General features: G+C 33.8%; 1 protein-coding gene across 2 annotated transcripts in view; it reads left to right on the top strand.

Moving 5' to 3' along the window:
• The window catches only part of LOC129803884 (protein bric-a-brac 1-like), a 372,561-nt gene that overhangs the window by 175,608 nt on the left and 180,838 nt on the right, over nucleotides 1-16,115 (top strand). The window contains exon 5 of one of the 2 annotated variants that reach the window (XM_055850754.1): nucleotides 8,991-9,008. The exons of the other annotated variant lie outside the window; for it this stretch is intronic. Within the exon in view, the coding sequence (XP_055706729.1) occupies nucleotides 8,991-9,008 (18 nt within the window). The remainder of the gene's footprint in view (nucleotides 1-8,990; nucleotides 9,009-16,115) is intronic. 2 annotated transcript variants of the gene reach the window in all.

Here is a 16,115-nt window from a genome sequence, read left to right as displayed (position 1 = left end):
ATTTCCATGAATTTTTAATTTTTGCATACTCTAGAGATTAACTATACAATGCAAAAAAAAACAAAAAATATCACATCTACGAACGAGATAATGTGAAAGAGACTTTGGAATAATTCTGGAAGGGCAAGAAATATGACAAACAACGTGGCCGAAATATTACCCAAAGAATTTATTTTTATTCACTTTAAAATGTGTTAAGATTAATTTTAGAAAAACAAAAAAAAAACGATAAACTACCCACAAAGTTCCGAGCAACACTCCTTAAAAAGAATTAACAAAGTAAATACGTATTTACATTGCTTTCTCTTACAAATTGAATTGAAAGAATCTCAGCTAAGACAGATCAGTCAATTGGACAAAGAATACCTTTAATTTTAAAAAGTTTTCTTTCGAAAATGTGAAAGTATAATTCTAACTACAGTTATTTTGAACTAAATCGTCTAAGTTTTTATTCTTTTCTGCTGTTCTTCCTTTAATTGTATTGTCTTTTTCTTTAATTTCGTCTAATGAACGATGTAAAATACAGGATTATGTCTATCTTTTCATAAATCTCATATAACTCTCAATTCATAGTTTTCAATTTCCAAAATTACGCATCATATACGGAAGGAGAAGCCAAGACTGACTCTCAATCAGACAATCTTGAATGAAATGACTAAGGGATAACGTAGAATTGGTAAATTGAATGCAGTAAGAGCATAAAGTATAGAGGTAGATGGAATGGGTATGTGATCCAAAGTGAATGTCGAAAGTATTGAAGATTCCAATGCACTTTCCACGACGTCCAAGCCAAGAGACCAAATTAGTGCATCTTAATATTATTACTTTGCAAGTTGCGAGTAGGAGACGCCCCGTAATCAAATTATTGACCATAATTGCTGGCCCTTTTGTTATTGCCCAGACAAATGCATCCATCATATCCGCCGCCAAGTGAACAATGCAACTTCAATTCCCACATCTCTGTGTCGTCATTCACCCTTATCCCACCCTCAATATACGCTGAATGTCTCTCTCTCCTGGACTGCCAATGGATAGAAATTCTACCATAGTCTCTCCTCCACGTTGGATATATATTCCACCCTTATGTCCCCTAACCCCCTTTGTGCTAAACCCCGTGGATGGTGAGACACACAATCCAGACAAATACAAACTATTCTCTGCGTCCCTTATTCTATTTATACATATACCATAGTACAATATATATTTCATACGCAATTTCTCATTCTAAAGTCCATCAGGATAATTTATATTCTAGCGTCTAAACCGAAACCATTCGTCTCTCAATGGGCTGAGTTGGAACCAACATGTACTATTCAATTCTCAACTGGTAGAGCTTTAGATATGTGAGAAAGAGACAATTTATATATCGTAATTCTATGTATCTCCAGGATACTTTTGCAGATGTGCATTTTAACGGGCTTGACCAACTTGCAAAGCTCTACTGAGGGTGTCTTAAGCTAAAAAGCAAGGGATGATGTAAATAATAGACTCATTCCCCATATTTGAACAGTAAAGTAGCTTTGCACTCATTTGTAATTCCATGTCATTCTGGTTTTTAACCTAAATTTTGTCAAAATCGAATGTTAAATCGTATAGAGTCATGGGTCTACATTTACTATACTACTTAAAATAAAGTTGCATAAGTTTGTTCACGTATTGCCCTTCTTTTGTTACTTATGCTCCTTATACTTCAAATATGAAATTTCTAAAACGAATTGTATCCGATGATATTATTAAAATGAGTCGGACCCTTCTTGATTTATATTAAAGACGTTACGTTTTCGAAAGTCGTTGATAAGTTTGCAAGGCCCCGCGTAATTAGTAGGCGTCAAATCTTAAATAGAAGATTAAATTTCACAATCAAAACTCAGACAAAACCGCTAATGAAAAAATACTCTGATTTGTTTTAGATGAGGTCTTAAGATATTTTTTGAGCCAGATGAGATCTTAAGGTATTTTTCGAGCCAAAACTAAGTTTTGGGTTGGTTACTCAAAATCAGAATGTATCAATACCGGTATCTTTACCCTATCACAATCTAAACGGAAACTAACGATCAAACATGTCAATCTTAAAATGTAGTCACCTTAGGGAAGATTATTATGTTAATACTTTTAGGACTCAATTTTAAGGTCGTCGGGGCACAAATAACAAAAAATCCGGTCCTTTATTACAGGCGCTTTAGAATATATTACATACGTAATTATTTTTCCAAAACTTTATTTGAAAACCTTTAGTATTCCTACATTATTTCCGACCAGTTGCTATGCCATTACGTTGACACTTTTTATTACAATCATTAAAATCCTAAAATTTTTTTAAAATAAACCCTTTCTTCTAAAAAAAAAAAAAACAAATTTAAAAGCTTTCTTCAAATTCGGTTACCTTAATTTCAATTATTCTACTGGTTCTACTTGTTCTTTTAGTACCTATATATATTACAATTTACTTGTTCGGAATTTTATTGAATATAATTACGTTATTATTAAAGTAATTTAGAAAAAAAATCTATTTTTTTAAATAGATTTTCACCGTTTAAAAATTTACGTTTAGTATCAGAGTCCGGTTTTACATTTTAAACCAAAATTCTTAAATTTTACTAATTACTACTAGATTAATTTTAAAACCTTGTTGAAACCTATGTTTCAGTACTAGTGTTCAAGTTTAGTTCTAAAACCTGATGTTTAGTTCCAAGGTCTATAACCGTTTCAAGGTAATTACTTACCGTCGGTTATATTAATTTTATTTTCAATTAATACTCGTAATGCCTTAAGTATAAATAACTTTCCTCATAATTTTGCATTCATTTTTAATTGTTCTTGTAGCAATTAATTAAAAATTTATTCTGTTTTACTATTTTTGTTTTAAAAGTGCTATTTATTAGTTTTAAATTTTTAGCTTGTAAATAATATTTTGATATTTACTTTTCATTATATCTATGACTAAATCCAATCCTGTCTTTTCTTACCCCATTTGGCAAAAGTTGCGAAATTAGTATTGGTTGTGCCTAAATGGGTGACAAAGTGGGTGGTTTAATGTGTGCATTGTCATTTTGTGTAATGCTCTTTTGGTGTATCTTCGTTGGTTGTGTCTAATGTTAGTAATTTGATTAATTTATTGTCAAATTGCCTTAATGTGGTTGTTTGACGTTCCAATATTACGGAATTATTTAATGTGTTATGTATATATTGTTCATATATAGCATTACATTTTCTATTATTTAACCTCGAAAGAGTTTCTGTACACTTTGAATGAAGATACCTCATACTATTTTTGTTTTGTTTTTCAAAATGCATTTATATTTCAAATTTATAATTTACGGAAAAGGACACAAGTTTATCTAGTTTAATCTTCATTTGTTTTTCCTTAAAATGCGTTGGTCCTTATGTTCTTATATAAAGGTTAATTCACGGGTAAATCATTATGATTTTTTAATAAAGTTCATTAACCACTTTTTGCCAGTAAATCCCTTTCGGATATTTCGATTAAAAAGGATTACGTTTCATGAATAATAATATCAATCGATTATTTAATAATTGCTGGTCATATAGTTAAAAAAGGTTGTTTATTGTCAAGCAGGGGAGAGTGGGGTAGTTTCACGCATGCATTTTTTCATAAATAAAGAATTTTAAGACGAAAAATAATTATTAGGTATCGTCATATATATTTTAAGATAGACAACTTAAGTCAAAGTAACAGAACATAGTTAGTTTGAGTATGGTTCATATTCGTTTAGCTAATGAGACCTGAGTTTAGCTGCGAGAAACTGCCCCCATTTTTAAGAAAGTAGTGAACTCCCTGTTGAAACAATAAAACTTTTGGAAAAAAAATCGTGAATAATAATTGGATTTGATCGAGTTTATCGATTAAAAAGTTGAGAACTAAAAATTCAGAATAATTCACAGCGCCTCTCGCGGGAGAAAACAGTGCCCTCATGCGGGAGAAAATGTTATCATTGACAGTTTATTGTGTCAGCGATAACTTATACATAATTCCTCATTTTACATAAAGTGCAGAAAGTAGTTACTATACCGTAAGTCTAACTTGAGATGTTGAGATTGCTGATATCCTTAGCTTCTACTTGAGGTTTTATCTGAAATTGTAATAACTCATAACGGAACTTATCTTTTGTATATCTCTGAGAGACATTTGCAAGTTCAAGGTATTATCATTAGAGTAGCACGTGTTTCTTGAAATTTCCCAATTTCTCATCGAAATTCCGAGTTGGTTTTGTTGGGGGTTTGGAGGTTAAGTTTAGGGAGGGTGTAGCATGAGCATGCATATAAAAGAAGTGAGACAGGCAAAAGAGTGGCAAGTGAATTCTCAACCACTTTCACCCAGTGGCAATTTTCCGAGCTACCGACTCCTGTAGTACTGCGATTCCGTTTCATTCATCCACCACCTCATTCGCCACCCACTTTAGAGACTTTTCCTCTCATCGTTCTTTTTCATCTCATCACCACTCCAAGTGGCTCAACTCGGTGTGTGTGATGTTTAACATTGGGTGTTTTCTGTGTTTGCATCAAAAGCTCTTTTCTTTCTATCACCACGTTGGTATTTGTGTTATCTATAGACACTGAGAAAAATAAGAAAGTCAAAATTATAAACTTTTATAAGAAAATAATTCTACAAACAATAATTCTACAAGAATTAAATGTTATGTCAATATTGATATGTATTTGTGTTACAAGGTCTGAAATAGTAGAAATGACTAATTCGTATTGAGTTTGAAGTTTGGCTTAATGTTTAACCCGTCCGCTAGAGAGCGTTGCACCCTAGGGAGGAGAAGTATTCTAAGAAATCAATATTCATTTTTGAATATGTATTTTTTTTTACTGAAAACATAACAGTGGGCTCCTTTTCAATTCGAAGTAAAAGTAAAGACGGTAATCTTCTGAGGTGTTACTTCCATAAATTCGCATAAATGATATAGGCGATACAGGTATGAGAAAAATATTAACAATTTTTTCTCAGTGTATCAAAGTGTCTGTGAATGGAAGCAAAAGATGAACTCAGAGGTTTTTCCGGCAATTTATGCATATGTATTGTATATATATATATATATATATATTTATATGGAGAAAAGGGCAGCAAAAGGTTTTGTGAATCTTAGGGATGAGGGAGTTTGGTGTGAATGAGATAGGAAATAGGCGACTAAAATGGGAAAAAAGCAAAGGGGTTACACATGAATGAGAATCTCCCTCATGTTTACGACATTCATATACACCATCTTTCTTTTCAACTGTGCTTTTGAAGAGGAGTTCAACCTACCCCACAACATCCCCTACTCCTCCTAACAACACTAATCCCACAACACCTCTTCATCACACCCAACTTCACATCTCATAGTATCTCATCTTTTGTGCAACACACACTTCATCATTTTCCAATTCAACACTCTTCCATCCACCTCAAACTCGACCGAATTATCCCTGACCCAGAAGGTGAGCCACAAACGACACCAAAGGGAAAACAATTCACCTTTTGATCAAGTTCTTCTTCTGATTTTTCGCCCATGGCAATGGATTTTCTGAATGTTTTCAGGGTCAGTTATGTGTTTAATTTGCAACAGGGGGTTTGTATTATGATTTAATTGATTGAATTTATACGTTTTATAAGGGATGATTTCTATTGTCCAGGGTCTTGAAATATTTGCCTAAGGGCTTTGAATTCGAAATTGAAGACGAGATTTATTTGATTATTCGATTTTGATAATCTCGTTAACTCTTTCGTCTCTTTTGGGACTCTGAGTACCCAAAGTAGCATATGAATGTTCTGTGAAAAACATTGTTTTTTTATTATTCAAAACTGATAAAAATAATTCTTATTCTTGTGGATGATTACAAACTATAAGGATGTCCAAATGTAAGATATTTTTTGTAGGACCTCAATTAATTCCTGAGCTTAGATATTTTTGATTAAAAAATGGTGAAACTGGCTTGCAGCATATGCTGCGGTCCGGAAAGAGTTAAGGGTTAGGATTACCTAGATGATTGTATTCTCGGTCTTTTGTGGATTCGTCAGATCTACAATGTTTATGGACAAAAATGGGATATATAGGATTTTTTTCCTCCTTTCTTTTCAAATTTTCTAAATTTTATAAAGGACTCACATGGGTAGGTATGGTATGACATCGTCCCAGAAAGTGATTTATGAAGTCCAAATGTATGTAATTGTCCAAGTAATTCCTCAAAAACCTGATAAGAACTTCCCCATACCTATCCATGTAAGTCCTTTATAAAATTTAGAAAATTTGAAAAGAAAAGAGGATAAAATCCTATATATCCTATTTTTGTCCATAAACATTGTAGACCTGAGGAAGGAGACAACCAATCTCCGAAATGTCGTAAGAGGAGGAAATAGAGAAGTTTTTAAAAAAGGTCTATACCGTGTTTCTTGACTCCAGATTATTTAGCTCATTTAGTTTTACGGGGGCTTATATAAATTTTAGTCATATTTTAGGATCGTTGGCAGCCAAAATCCCGAACGCCAAAATCCCGAAAGCCAAAATCCCGAAAAAGCCAAAATCCCGAAAAAACCAAAATCCCGAAAGCGAAAATCCCGAAAGCCAAGATCCCGAACGTTCAAAATTTTCGAGGGGGTGAAATTATATGGAGGAAAATGTTTAGAATAATTTCCCAAGATACAGAAGATTTCCCTTTGCCTCCAGCAAGCACGGGCGCACTCGAGCGAATAGCTATGACACTTTTAAGAATTCGGAATTTTGGCTTTCGGGATTTTGGCCCATTCGGGATTTTGGCTTTCGGGATTTTGACCGGGACCGGTCAGAAAATTTTTAGAATCGTAAACGTAACTTAATCACAATACAAAATTTAATCATAATACAAAACTTAGGGGTCTCTGTCAAGAACCCGTTTGGGTTAAGATCCAGAATGATCCAAATTCCAAGATCGGGAATGAACCACAATCCCAATTGATTCGAAGTTTCAAAGATCCAAAATCTCGAATATGTCGTAATCCCGAAGAATTTCGATTACTGAATGCTGATTGTGTAATTTTTTTTTGGTAGCACAATGTTCCATAGAGGAACTTAGGCCTTCCCGTAAGGGAAGTTCGGGACATCCATTATTATTTTTTCTTATACAGGGATGGGGTTGTCAGTCCCATTCCCCGTAGAATTAAGTGCAGTGAAGCTCACTGGATGCAATTCGAACACCTTAACGCCAGAAAAAATCCTGGTGACCTAAAGGGATTCAAAGACGGGACACTTGCATCATAGAGCGAGTGCTCTACCACTTGACCCATTGAGTCCCTCTCTTTATGTAATGATTTTAAAAAACAGTTATTGTAGATGCGAATGACTTTGTCTTCAGGGGGTGACTTTGCACTTCTCCCTTTCGTAAGCCTGTATTTAATTTTAGCATTTAAAGAGGATCTTCAGACCATCCTTTAGTACTAGAATTAAAAAAAAGCTTACGAAAAGCAAGTGTACAAGGTCACCCGAATCTACGGTAAATTAGAGATTTCTTATCTGGAAGTCCAAGTTATTGCAGGTGGATTATTGAGAATGAAATTAATCTCCTTTGATCTTTCGTTACTTCGTTCTATATTTTGACCCTTTCGGTATTGCGACCTTTCATTATTGTGTTCTATTTCTGGATTTCGATCTTGTCTTACCATCCACAAGTAGATCTTTAAAATTTCGAAAATCTATTTGAAGATCCAAAAAAAGAATTTCTTACTTTTTGATAGTTCCGCAAGGTGGTTGATATACATCCTGCTCGAATTTCTAAGTGCTCAAGTGTCAAAATGTGACGGTCTTCACATTATTGTGAGGAAAAAAACAGAACAGCGATGCTTAATGTTCTTGTTCCATTATTTAATCATTCGATAATCACTGTGTAACTCTTTTGCCGGCTTTTTAGTGTGATATTTGATAAATTTTCCCAACCTTGTTCGAAAATTTAGTATGAAAATTCGAAATTGCATTTGAATTCTTCGAACTTCAACGACTTTTTGTGCAAATAGAGTTCCATTTACCTTTTATCCAAGACACTATTGGAGAATCAAAATCTACTTCTGTTTACACCCAGTCGGGATTTTGACTTTCCGAAATTTCGCTGTGCAGGATTTTGGATTCGGAATTTTGGGTTTTAAAGTTCTTTAGTTGCTTCTGGAAACCTTGAGGGTAGACAAGATTAAATATTTCCATTAAATATTTCAATAATTTTTCTAACTTTATGATGATAATAGGAACTTTAAAAGCTGACAACAGCTGCATCATTTCTCTATTACGTCTGTCTTGTTTTTTAGATTTAAGGAAAGACTTAGATTTTCGATTATTTATTGGAAATATTGGTGCAGTTTTTTTTTTTTAGATTTCTCAAAATTTACAAACGTTTTTTTTTAATTTGGAGTAATATTTTTGGTTTTTGTGAATAGTCTTGTAGTTTTTAACCTTCTTGAGAATTTCATAACTCTTCTTGAATTCTGCGAAATCTTTTTGGGTTACGGAAAAGTTATCTTTAGCCCGGACCTCATGGACACTTGTATGATATAGCGAGAAATTGTTGATTTTGCAATTTTTACTCAGAAATTGTTGATTTTGTAAAGTCGAATTAAAAATTTTGGGAGGGTATTGTAAGGCGTGAATAGTAAAATATAAAAAATGCTTGAAATATTTTTAATAAGTTTTTTTAATACAAATACTTCTTAAATAATAATATTTTTATCGTTTTCCTGTTAGAAATAAAAATAAAGTAAAATCAATGATAAATCCTAATTCCATTAGTATATTTCATCAATATCCGCATTGGCCATATCCTTCCCTGAATAAAGAAAAAACATTTATGAATATTTGATAGAAAAGTGATCATATATAGTTGGTCAATAAATATCTTTTATTTCTCTCTTTTCAGGTACGTATTGAGCTAACCAGTAAGAGTTGTATGTTAAAATGGATTTTCTTGAATTATGTGATATTGCTGCTGTGTGAAATGCTCCACATCCCACAAAAAAATAACCACTCCAGTACCCCATTAAACGAAAGGTTAGTGCAATATTTGAATATGGTTATTGGAAAGTGTATTTTTTTTATTCGTTCTGTCTTTTTTTTGGCACTGCCCTATCTGAGAATTGGGGAAAATATGGTGTATCTTTTCAAATGTAGGACAGTTTTTTTTTGGGTGGGGGGGGGGGGGGGGGGGGAGGGAAGGTAAGAGGAATATTCATGCAATGAAATGGCATATCATGAGAAATAGTTGGTCATTGAGATATTCGTTTTTACTGCAAAAGACTTTTATTGAGCACCGCATCGGGTTGGAGAGTCAAAGTATCATTTAGAATGGTTTGTGAATTTCTGTGCAATATTATTCCTATTTCTTTTTTTTTGAATTCCGGGATGTTTTTGATACAATTCCTACAAACTATTTTACTGTACTTTTCTCGGTGGAATTTTTCTTTGCTCCAAAACCTTCTTTTAATCGATTTCTCTGACATTTTTTTTCTGCGAAAGACGACGCAAAAGTTTTGTTGTACCAAAAGTCAGAAAGTCCGCAGTTTTTTTTTGTTATTTCTGTTTTTTGGTCTTGGGTTCAACTAGTTTCTGCTCTGAAATGTTACTTGGCAAATGGAGGCGCCTGGTGTTTTGTGTTATTCTCCTTTCTAATGTAATATTTCCAGTGAATTTATGCATTTTAAGTACTAGTACTGCCATTATAAAATGTTCATAAATACAGTGTGTAACGGCGTGTTTTTTTCCATTCTCAACCACCCTCATTTGATAAATATTCGTCATAAAAATATAAATCTAATTTATTATTCATGGTTATATGTTTGTCGTGTGTTTTTTTTTATTCTGAATCCTCCACCAACTTGGCAAAGAGACACTCTCGCGGGCATATGAGAAAAAGGGCAGAGGAAAAACCTGTGTTTATAGGGAAAAAAAAGACGATGAATTTCTCTCTCTATATATAATATTGTACTTTATTGGTGGAAATGAGAGGGAAAAGTGGCGCGACTCTAAATGTATTTGTAAATGTACTTTTTGTTCGTCTCCACTTGCCATTTCTGCAAATGAAAATATATGTATGTGATATTAGAAAATATATTCATTTATAATAAATAAACCTTCCATACGTCACGTTTTCTCCTCTATGCCAAAAAGAGAAAATTCCTCATGTGGCTTTTTCCTGCGGCCCAGGACGGTGTAGTGGGCACAGACTTGGAGAGTATATGGAATTGGAAAAAGCACCACGATGGCAATTTTTCCAACCCATCCGCGCCCCCTTTTAAAAGTTAACCATATATAGTATGTTTTGTCGTCACACCAGACACTTTCTTTCCACTGCCACGCATTTGTGGCAATGATCGGCGTGACAAAGTGGGAAAAAGCTCGAGAATGGGTGCTGAGAAGTGTCCAAGAGACATGAGGGGGATGTTTTTGTCTGATGGACCTCGGATAGAAGGGTTAAACTGGGGAAAAAAGTGAGTGAGAAATACTCTTTGTTAAAGGAGTAGGGGAGGGATATAGTGGAAAACCCATGTTGGTTATGTTGACTCAGAATCAACTTTTTTTTGTTGGGGTTGTATGAAGAGTTACGATTTTTGCTGGCCAGACTGAAAGTAATCCCTTTGGGTAACCATTCTGACTCCTTGATTTAAGATTTCGTTGTATTTAAAAAATTTTGCCAGCTAAGCAACTGTAAATGTCATTTTTGACATCTGTATGGAAGTTTAATTACTCGCTAGATGCAAATAATTTGTGGTCTGTTATCAAATATCACGATATATGACAGAATCTTTCCTTTGACGGCAATTACGTTTGAAATATTTAAGCAAACGTACCAAATGCTAACTGATTTCAATTCAGCTAAAAACATATGTATTTTTAGCTGAATTTTGCTAACCTTAAAACGAAGATTAGCACTTTTTGTACGAGAACTGCTGACCGGTCAGCATATTTTTGCCGATCGACTCTGCAAAAATATGCTGACTTTTAGCTGATTTTATTGAATTTTTTGCGGAATTTTAGCTAACTTGCTCGCTGGGTTGTTCAAGCTGATTTAAAGATAACGGAATTTTAAAATAAGTTTTTAATGATTGAGGTGAAATTAACAAATAAAGGACATTTTGATGGGAAATCTTGAATATGATGATCTTTGATAGTTGTCATATGGTTTCACTAATCCTCATTATTCGTATGTTAGGTGTTAAAATGTTCGGCAAATTCACAAAATTTTACCTACATACATATGTCATTTTATCTGTCATTGTTACCTTCAATTATCCAAATATCGGTGATGACTGTCACTATTTGATTGTCTGACAACTGCTATAATTAAATGGAAATTTAAACTCCTTAGGACCGTTGCGACATAAACCAATGTGAAATAGTTCTCTTGTTTACCACGTGTGAAATACGCAGGAAATAGGTTTTTAAAGGCTTTTTGCCATGACAGCTGTGGATTTCAAATATAACGGAATTCCAAAGTCGTTGTGACAGCTGTCAGTTTCATATGTAATACAATAGACTCTCGCTACTTCGGCTCTTTTAAGATCGGACTACTTTTTAATTCGGGCCGTAAATTCGAAAACCAGTGATAAGCCCAGATAAGCTTATGGTAGCTGAGATTCTTTACAGGTGACCTCGAAATGCGTGCAACTCGGGGTGTTTGCAACTCAGAATGCGTGAAAATTTGATTGTGAGTTGAATTTTGGGGGTAAAGAATCGCGTCGAGTAAACTGTTCTCAGCAGTCGAAATGGATGAAATTGGCTCGACGCAATTCTTTACCCCCAAAATTCAACTCACAATCGAATTTTCACGCATTCCGAGTTGCAAGCACCCCGAGTTGCACGCATTTCGAGGTCACCTGTAGAGAATCTCAGCTACCATAAGCTTATCTGGGCTTATCACTGGTCATTTTCTGTTTTAAATTGTCTGAGTGGGGAAGACCAACAAAAGAAAAAAAAGTTCATTGAAATCGGTTAATAAACATAAGTGACAGAGTCCGGTCCATATGGGTATAGTAAGGGTCGGGGTACAGTGGGTTGGGGTAGAGACGGATGGGACCCATTATCAGAAAGATCGTACTCTCAGATACAATATAGGCTAAAATTTCATCGAAATCCCTTTATAAATACAGAAAATGCAGTCCGGTCAAGACATTTTTGATTATGCTTGGGTCAGGGAACATCAAGGAAGGAGTGCGACCCACCGTTGGAAAGGCTTCGACCCCAGCTACAACATATTAAAATTTAAAGAAAAAGCATAGTCTAGTTTTCGAAATATTCGAAATCGATTTTTCGATTAATCGGACCCTCGATTAAATCGGATAAAATTGGGGTGTCACAAGGGTTGTAGTGCTCTTCGAGAGCTTTCCAAAACACCAAATTTTTTGCATTACGATAATTAGAACCGGAGATATGACCATTCAAAAATTCAATTTTTGACCTCCTCTATCTTTGTTCAGGGGGGTTGGAGGGGGTGAAGTTTGGTATCGATCGAAAGCTCTTAGGCCCAGCTATAATATACTAAAATTTGAGATCGATCGATGCCATATGGGCTGAGTTATCGAAAAAACAAAATTTGGGGGTGTTCCAAAATGGCGGAAGGGGGGGGTGGATTTGACATCATCAACTTCTAGCGGTCCAATGACTTTTAACCTTTGCCGAAAACCGCTTGTCGATATCTCTTTCCGTTCTCACTCCAGAAGTCGAAATGTAACGGACGGGACGGGACGGGACGTCCACGAAAATCGATTTTTGGCGCACATGATTTTCGTGATCTATGAGTGTCAAAACGTGTACATCCAAAATTTGGGCCCGATCTCACGAGGTAGGATTTCACCTGTGACTACAAAAGCTGAGATTGTAAAGAATCTCAGCTAAACTACTTCAAAATACATGTTAAAATATGTTTGACAGCTGTCAAAAAAGGCAAAAGTCAGAGCAAAATCTGAAGTTTACGAAGTTCTACTCGTGCTCGAAAATTTGCCATATTTAAATCATTTCTTTTCGAAACTATTCTAATAGCCTTGTCTAAATAGTTCATTTTACATAGTAAATCCGAAAATCAAATATTAAATATTTAATGCAAAATAAAGGAATAAAATGCCTAGCGCACAATAATTTTTGTTTTGTAAACATGTTTTCAAAATTTCTATGAGAGTGTACGAGATGACTAGCTTTACATCTCACTCACTCTCATAGAAATGTCAAAAATATGTTTAGAAAACAAAAGTTATTGTGCGATGGGCAAAACAGGCAAATTGTGTAAATTTTCATTCTCTGACATCTGTCAGATTTAAAATTAAACCAACTGAAGTCGAATTTTCGAAATTTTGGCAAGTGTAAAATGTCATAGTATAAAGTGAACTGGTCTTTTTATCTCAGTTGTCAAATTCAAATACAACATTATAACTGATTATCTCTTCACATGTCACACAACAATGTTTTTATTTCTAAAGGTATAGAAGTGAAAGGAATATCATTGTCCATTGAAGGTACCTAAATTTTAATTATTAGTCAGGGTAAAGAAGAGGCATAATCAGGTGTTTTGGATTCCATCCTTGTTGTAACAATGAAATTGTTGGTTTTGTTTTCGGTGAAAAGAAATTAGAATTCGTTAAAATTTCACCAAGAGACAAATACCCACGCCTTTTTTGCTCAAAAATTTACTTTCTGTTGGAAAGTTTATCGATTTCGTCAATAATTAATCCTTGGCTGCCTAGGGTAGGGGAGGGGGGCAAGAAAATGTCGCGGAGAAGTGGAAAATGTGCAGAATGGGTGGCACGTTTTTCCATGGGGCACCCTTTCATATATTCTTGGGAGTTTATATATTGTGCAAAAGTATTATGGAGGTGAGGATAATTTCTTCAATTATTAACATTTTAATGTTTAAAATATTCCCCATTGTAAAGTACCAAGTCTTACTTGATTTGGGGTATGAGGAATTCATGGAGGATTTATAAGAAATATTTCTCTCTAGGTATATTACGTAGAAGTCTTATAAAAAAAAAAGAAGAATCTTGATATTTTTCCGTCATGTTCTTGAATAGGCGGTGTCACATAACTATTTATTAAAAGATATTCTACTTGTCTGTATGATTATTAAAAGTTCCTCATTAAAAGACCATATATGTACATGTGTTCGAAATGACGAAGAGCTTTAATAATTGAATTTCATTAAATGGGAACAACAACTTGGCCATCGATTAATAACTCATGATGTAGTTAATACTTAAAAAACATTTTTCTTTCGAACTATCCAAAAGGGAGAGAATTTTCTTCACTGCAAAGTTTTTCATAACGTGCAAGTTATTAAAAACTCCACTTGTTTAATTGTTAACTTCAGTACTATGTAGGTTTGTGGTGTATGTATGTGGGGATAATAAGAGATGGATGTGGGGGCGGGAGTACAAAAATAATAAAAAAAAAGAAGTCAGTGGGAGCAAAATAAGAGGAACATATTGGATGGGAGTGGAGGGAGATTATGGTAAAAAATGTTGGAAATTTACTTCCACAAAGTAATAAAATCGTTAAAGTTGCTGGAAAATTCATCAACTTTTCATGAGAATATATAAATTTTTAATATGCAAACTGGCAATATTACAAGTTGTGTTCTTGTAATTCACTCTAGCGAACCCATTTTTCATACAGTATTCTTTATAACTATGTATTTTTTTTTATTTATTTATAGCCAAGAGGATTTATTTATATGCCCTGTAGATGCATTTCGTTTTAGTATGTAGCAAAATTCTGTGTTATGGCGAGAGAACCATATAGTTTTATTTTGCTAAATATCACAATTTTTCTTCGTCAACTGGCAATTTCAACCATCTTGCATAGGTTTATGTTTTGAATTGGTTCTGATTTTTTTTTTGTTGAAATTATAGAGCTAATAAATCGAGGGAATAAAAAATGGATTCAATTATACTTAGCTTCACCATTATTGGTTTATGTATTCTTCTTGTTCATATTTTTATTTGGGCTGAAATGGACTATATTTTTGTTAAAACGGATAGTAAACAATTCAAATATGTCCAGTAAAAAACGATTTTGGTCAGTAAAAATTAAAATTTGGCCAATTGAAAATCAAAATAAATCAGAACTTAAAAAAAGAATGAAATTTTTGGAAAGGAGTATATAGGGTGGAAGGAATACCTATTGACACTTTAAGAACTCGTGTCAGGAGTCAGGGCCTATTAAGACCCTACTCTATACACTGAGAAAAAACAGGGGTGCGATTAACTTTATTTCCTCATAACTTAAACACTTTTTAGGTGTAAAAATATATCAATATTTTTTAATGTTAATTTTACACCTTTTTAAGGGTAAAATTAACATGAAAAAGGGCAACTTTAACCCCTAATACACGTAAAAAGAATAATATTTTCGGATCAATACTGCAGGGTAAAATAAATATTTCCGGAATGTTATTTTAACTTTTTCGGATTGCTCTCAGTGTACCATTTGGAAAAGGAAATTTGAACATTTATCCTTATCAGAAAACGTAGATTAATGAAAAACGCCATATTACTTACATTTTATTAGATACATTAAATAAATTTCAACATTTTGACAAAAATGTCAATTGGGGTTCACTGTCGAAGAGGTGTTCATTCGACCCTACAAATTTTTTTTGTTTCTGTAGATGCAGGATTGCACCCTTACTCTTCGTAAGCTTTTCTTTAATTCTAACACTTAAGGAAGGTTTGAAGATTAGGTGATAATATTAAACCAAAGTTTACGAAAAGCAGGGGTGCAAAGTCACCTTCGGAATGCAAAGTCATCCGCATCTACGGTAGATTGGATGCAATTTGCTTCAATTAGACTCATTCCTTTACATTACTGATCAATTTTAATTTCTTTTGTGATCAAATTCGTTTAAGGTACTTACCTTAAACCTTAAAGGTACCTTACTTACCTTAAAGGTACCTTAAAGTACTTAAGAAAATTGCTCTTAAAGCTGGCCAAAATTAGTTTTTAATTCCTTCGACACGCCTTTTAAATCAAGAAAATTTGTTAGTCAAAATTCACTCCTCTTTCTTTCCCAAGAGATTTGCATAAATCTATCCCACTCTGTCATTGTCAAAACTGGACTGAACTAAATTTAATTTGGTGTGATGTTCAAAAGGAGAAGAGTGTGAAAGAGTA

This window comes from Phlebotomus papatasi, chromosome 2, assembly GCF_024763615.1.
Source record: "Phlebotomus papatasi isolate M1 chromosome 2, Ppap_2.1, whole genome shotgun sequence".
NCBI lineage: Eukaryota > Metazoa > Arthropoda > Insecta > Diptera > Psychodidae > Phlebotomus > Phlebotomus papatasi.
This window is presented reverse-complemented; position numbering and strand designations above follow the sequence as displayed.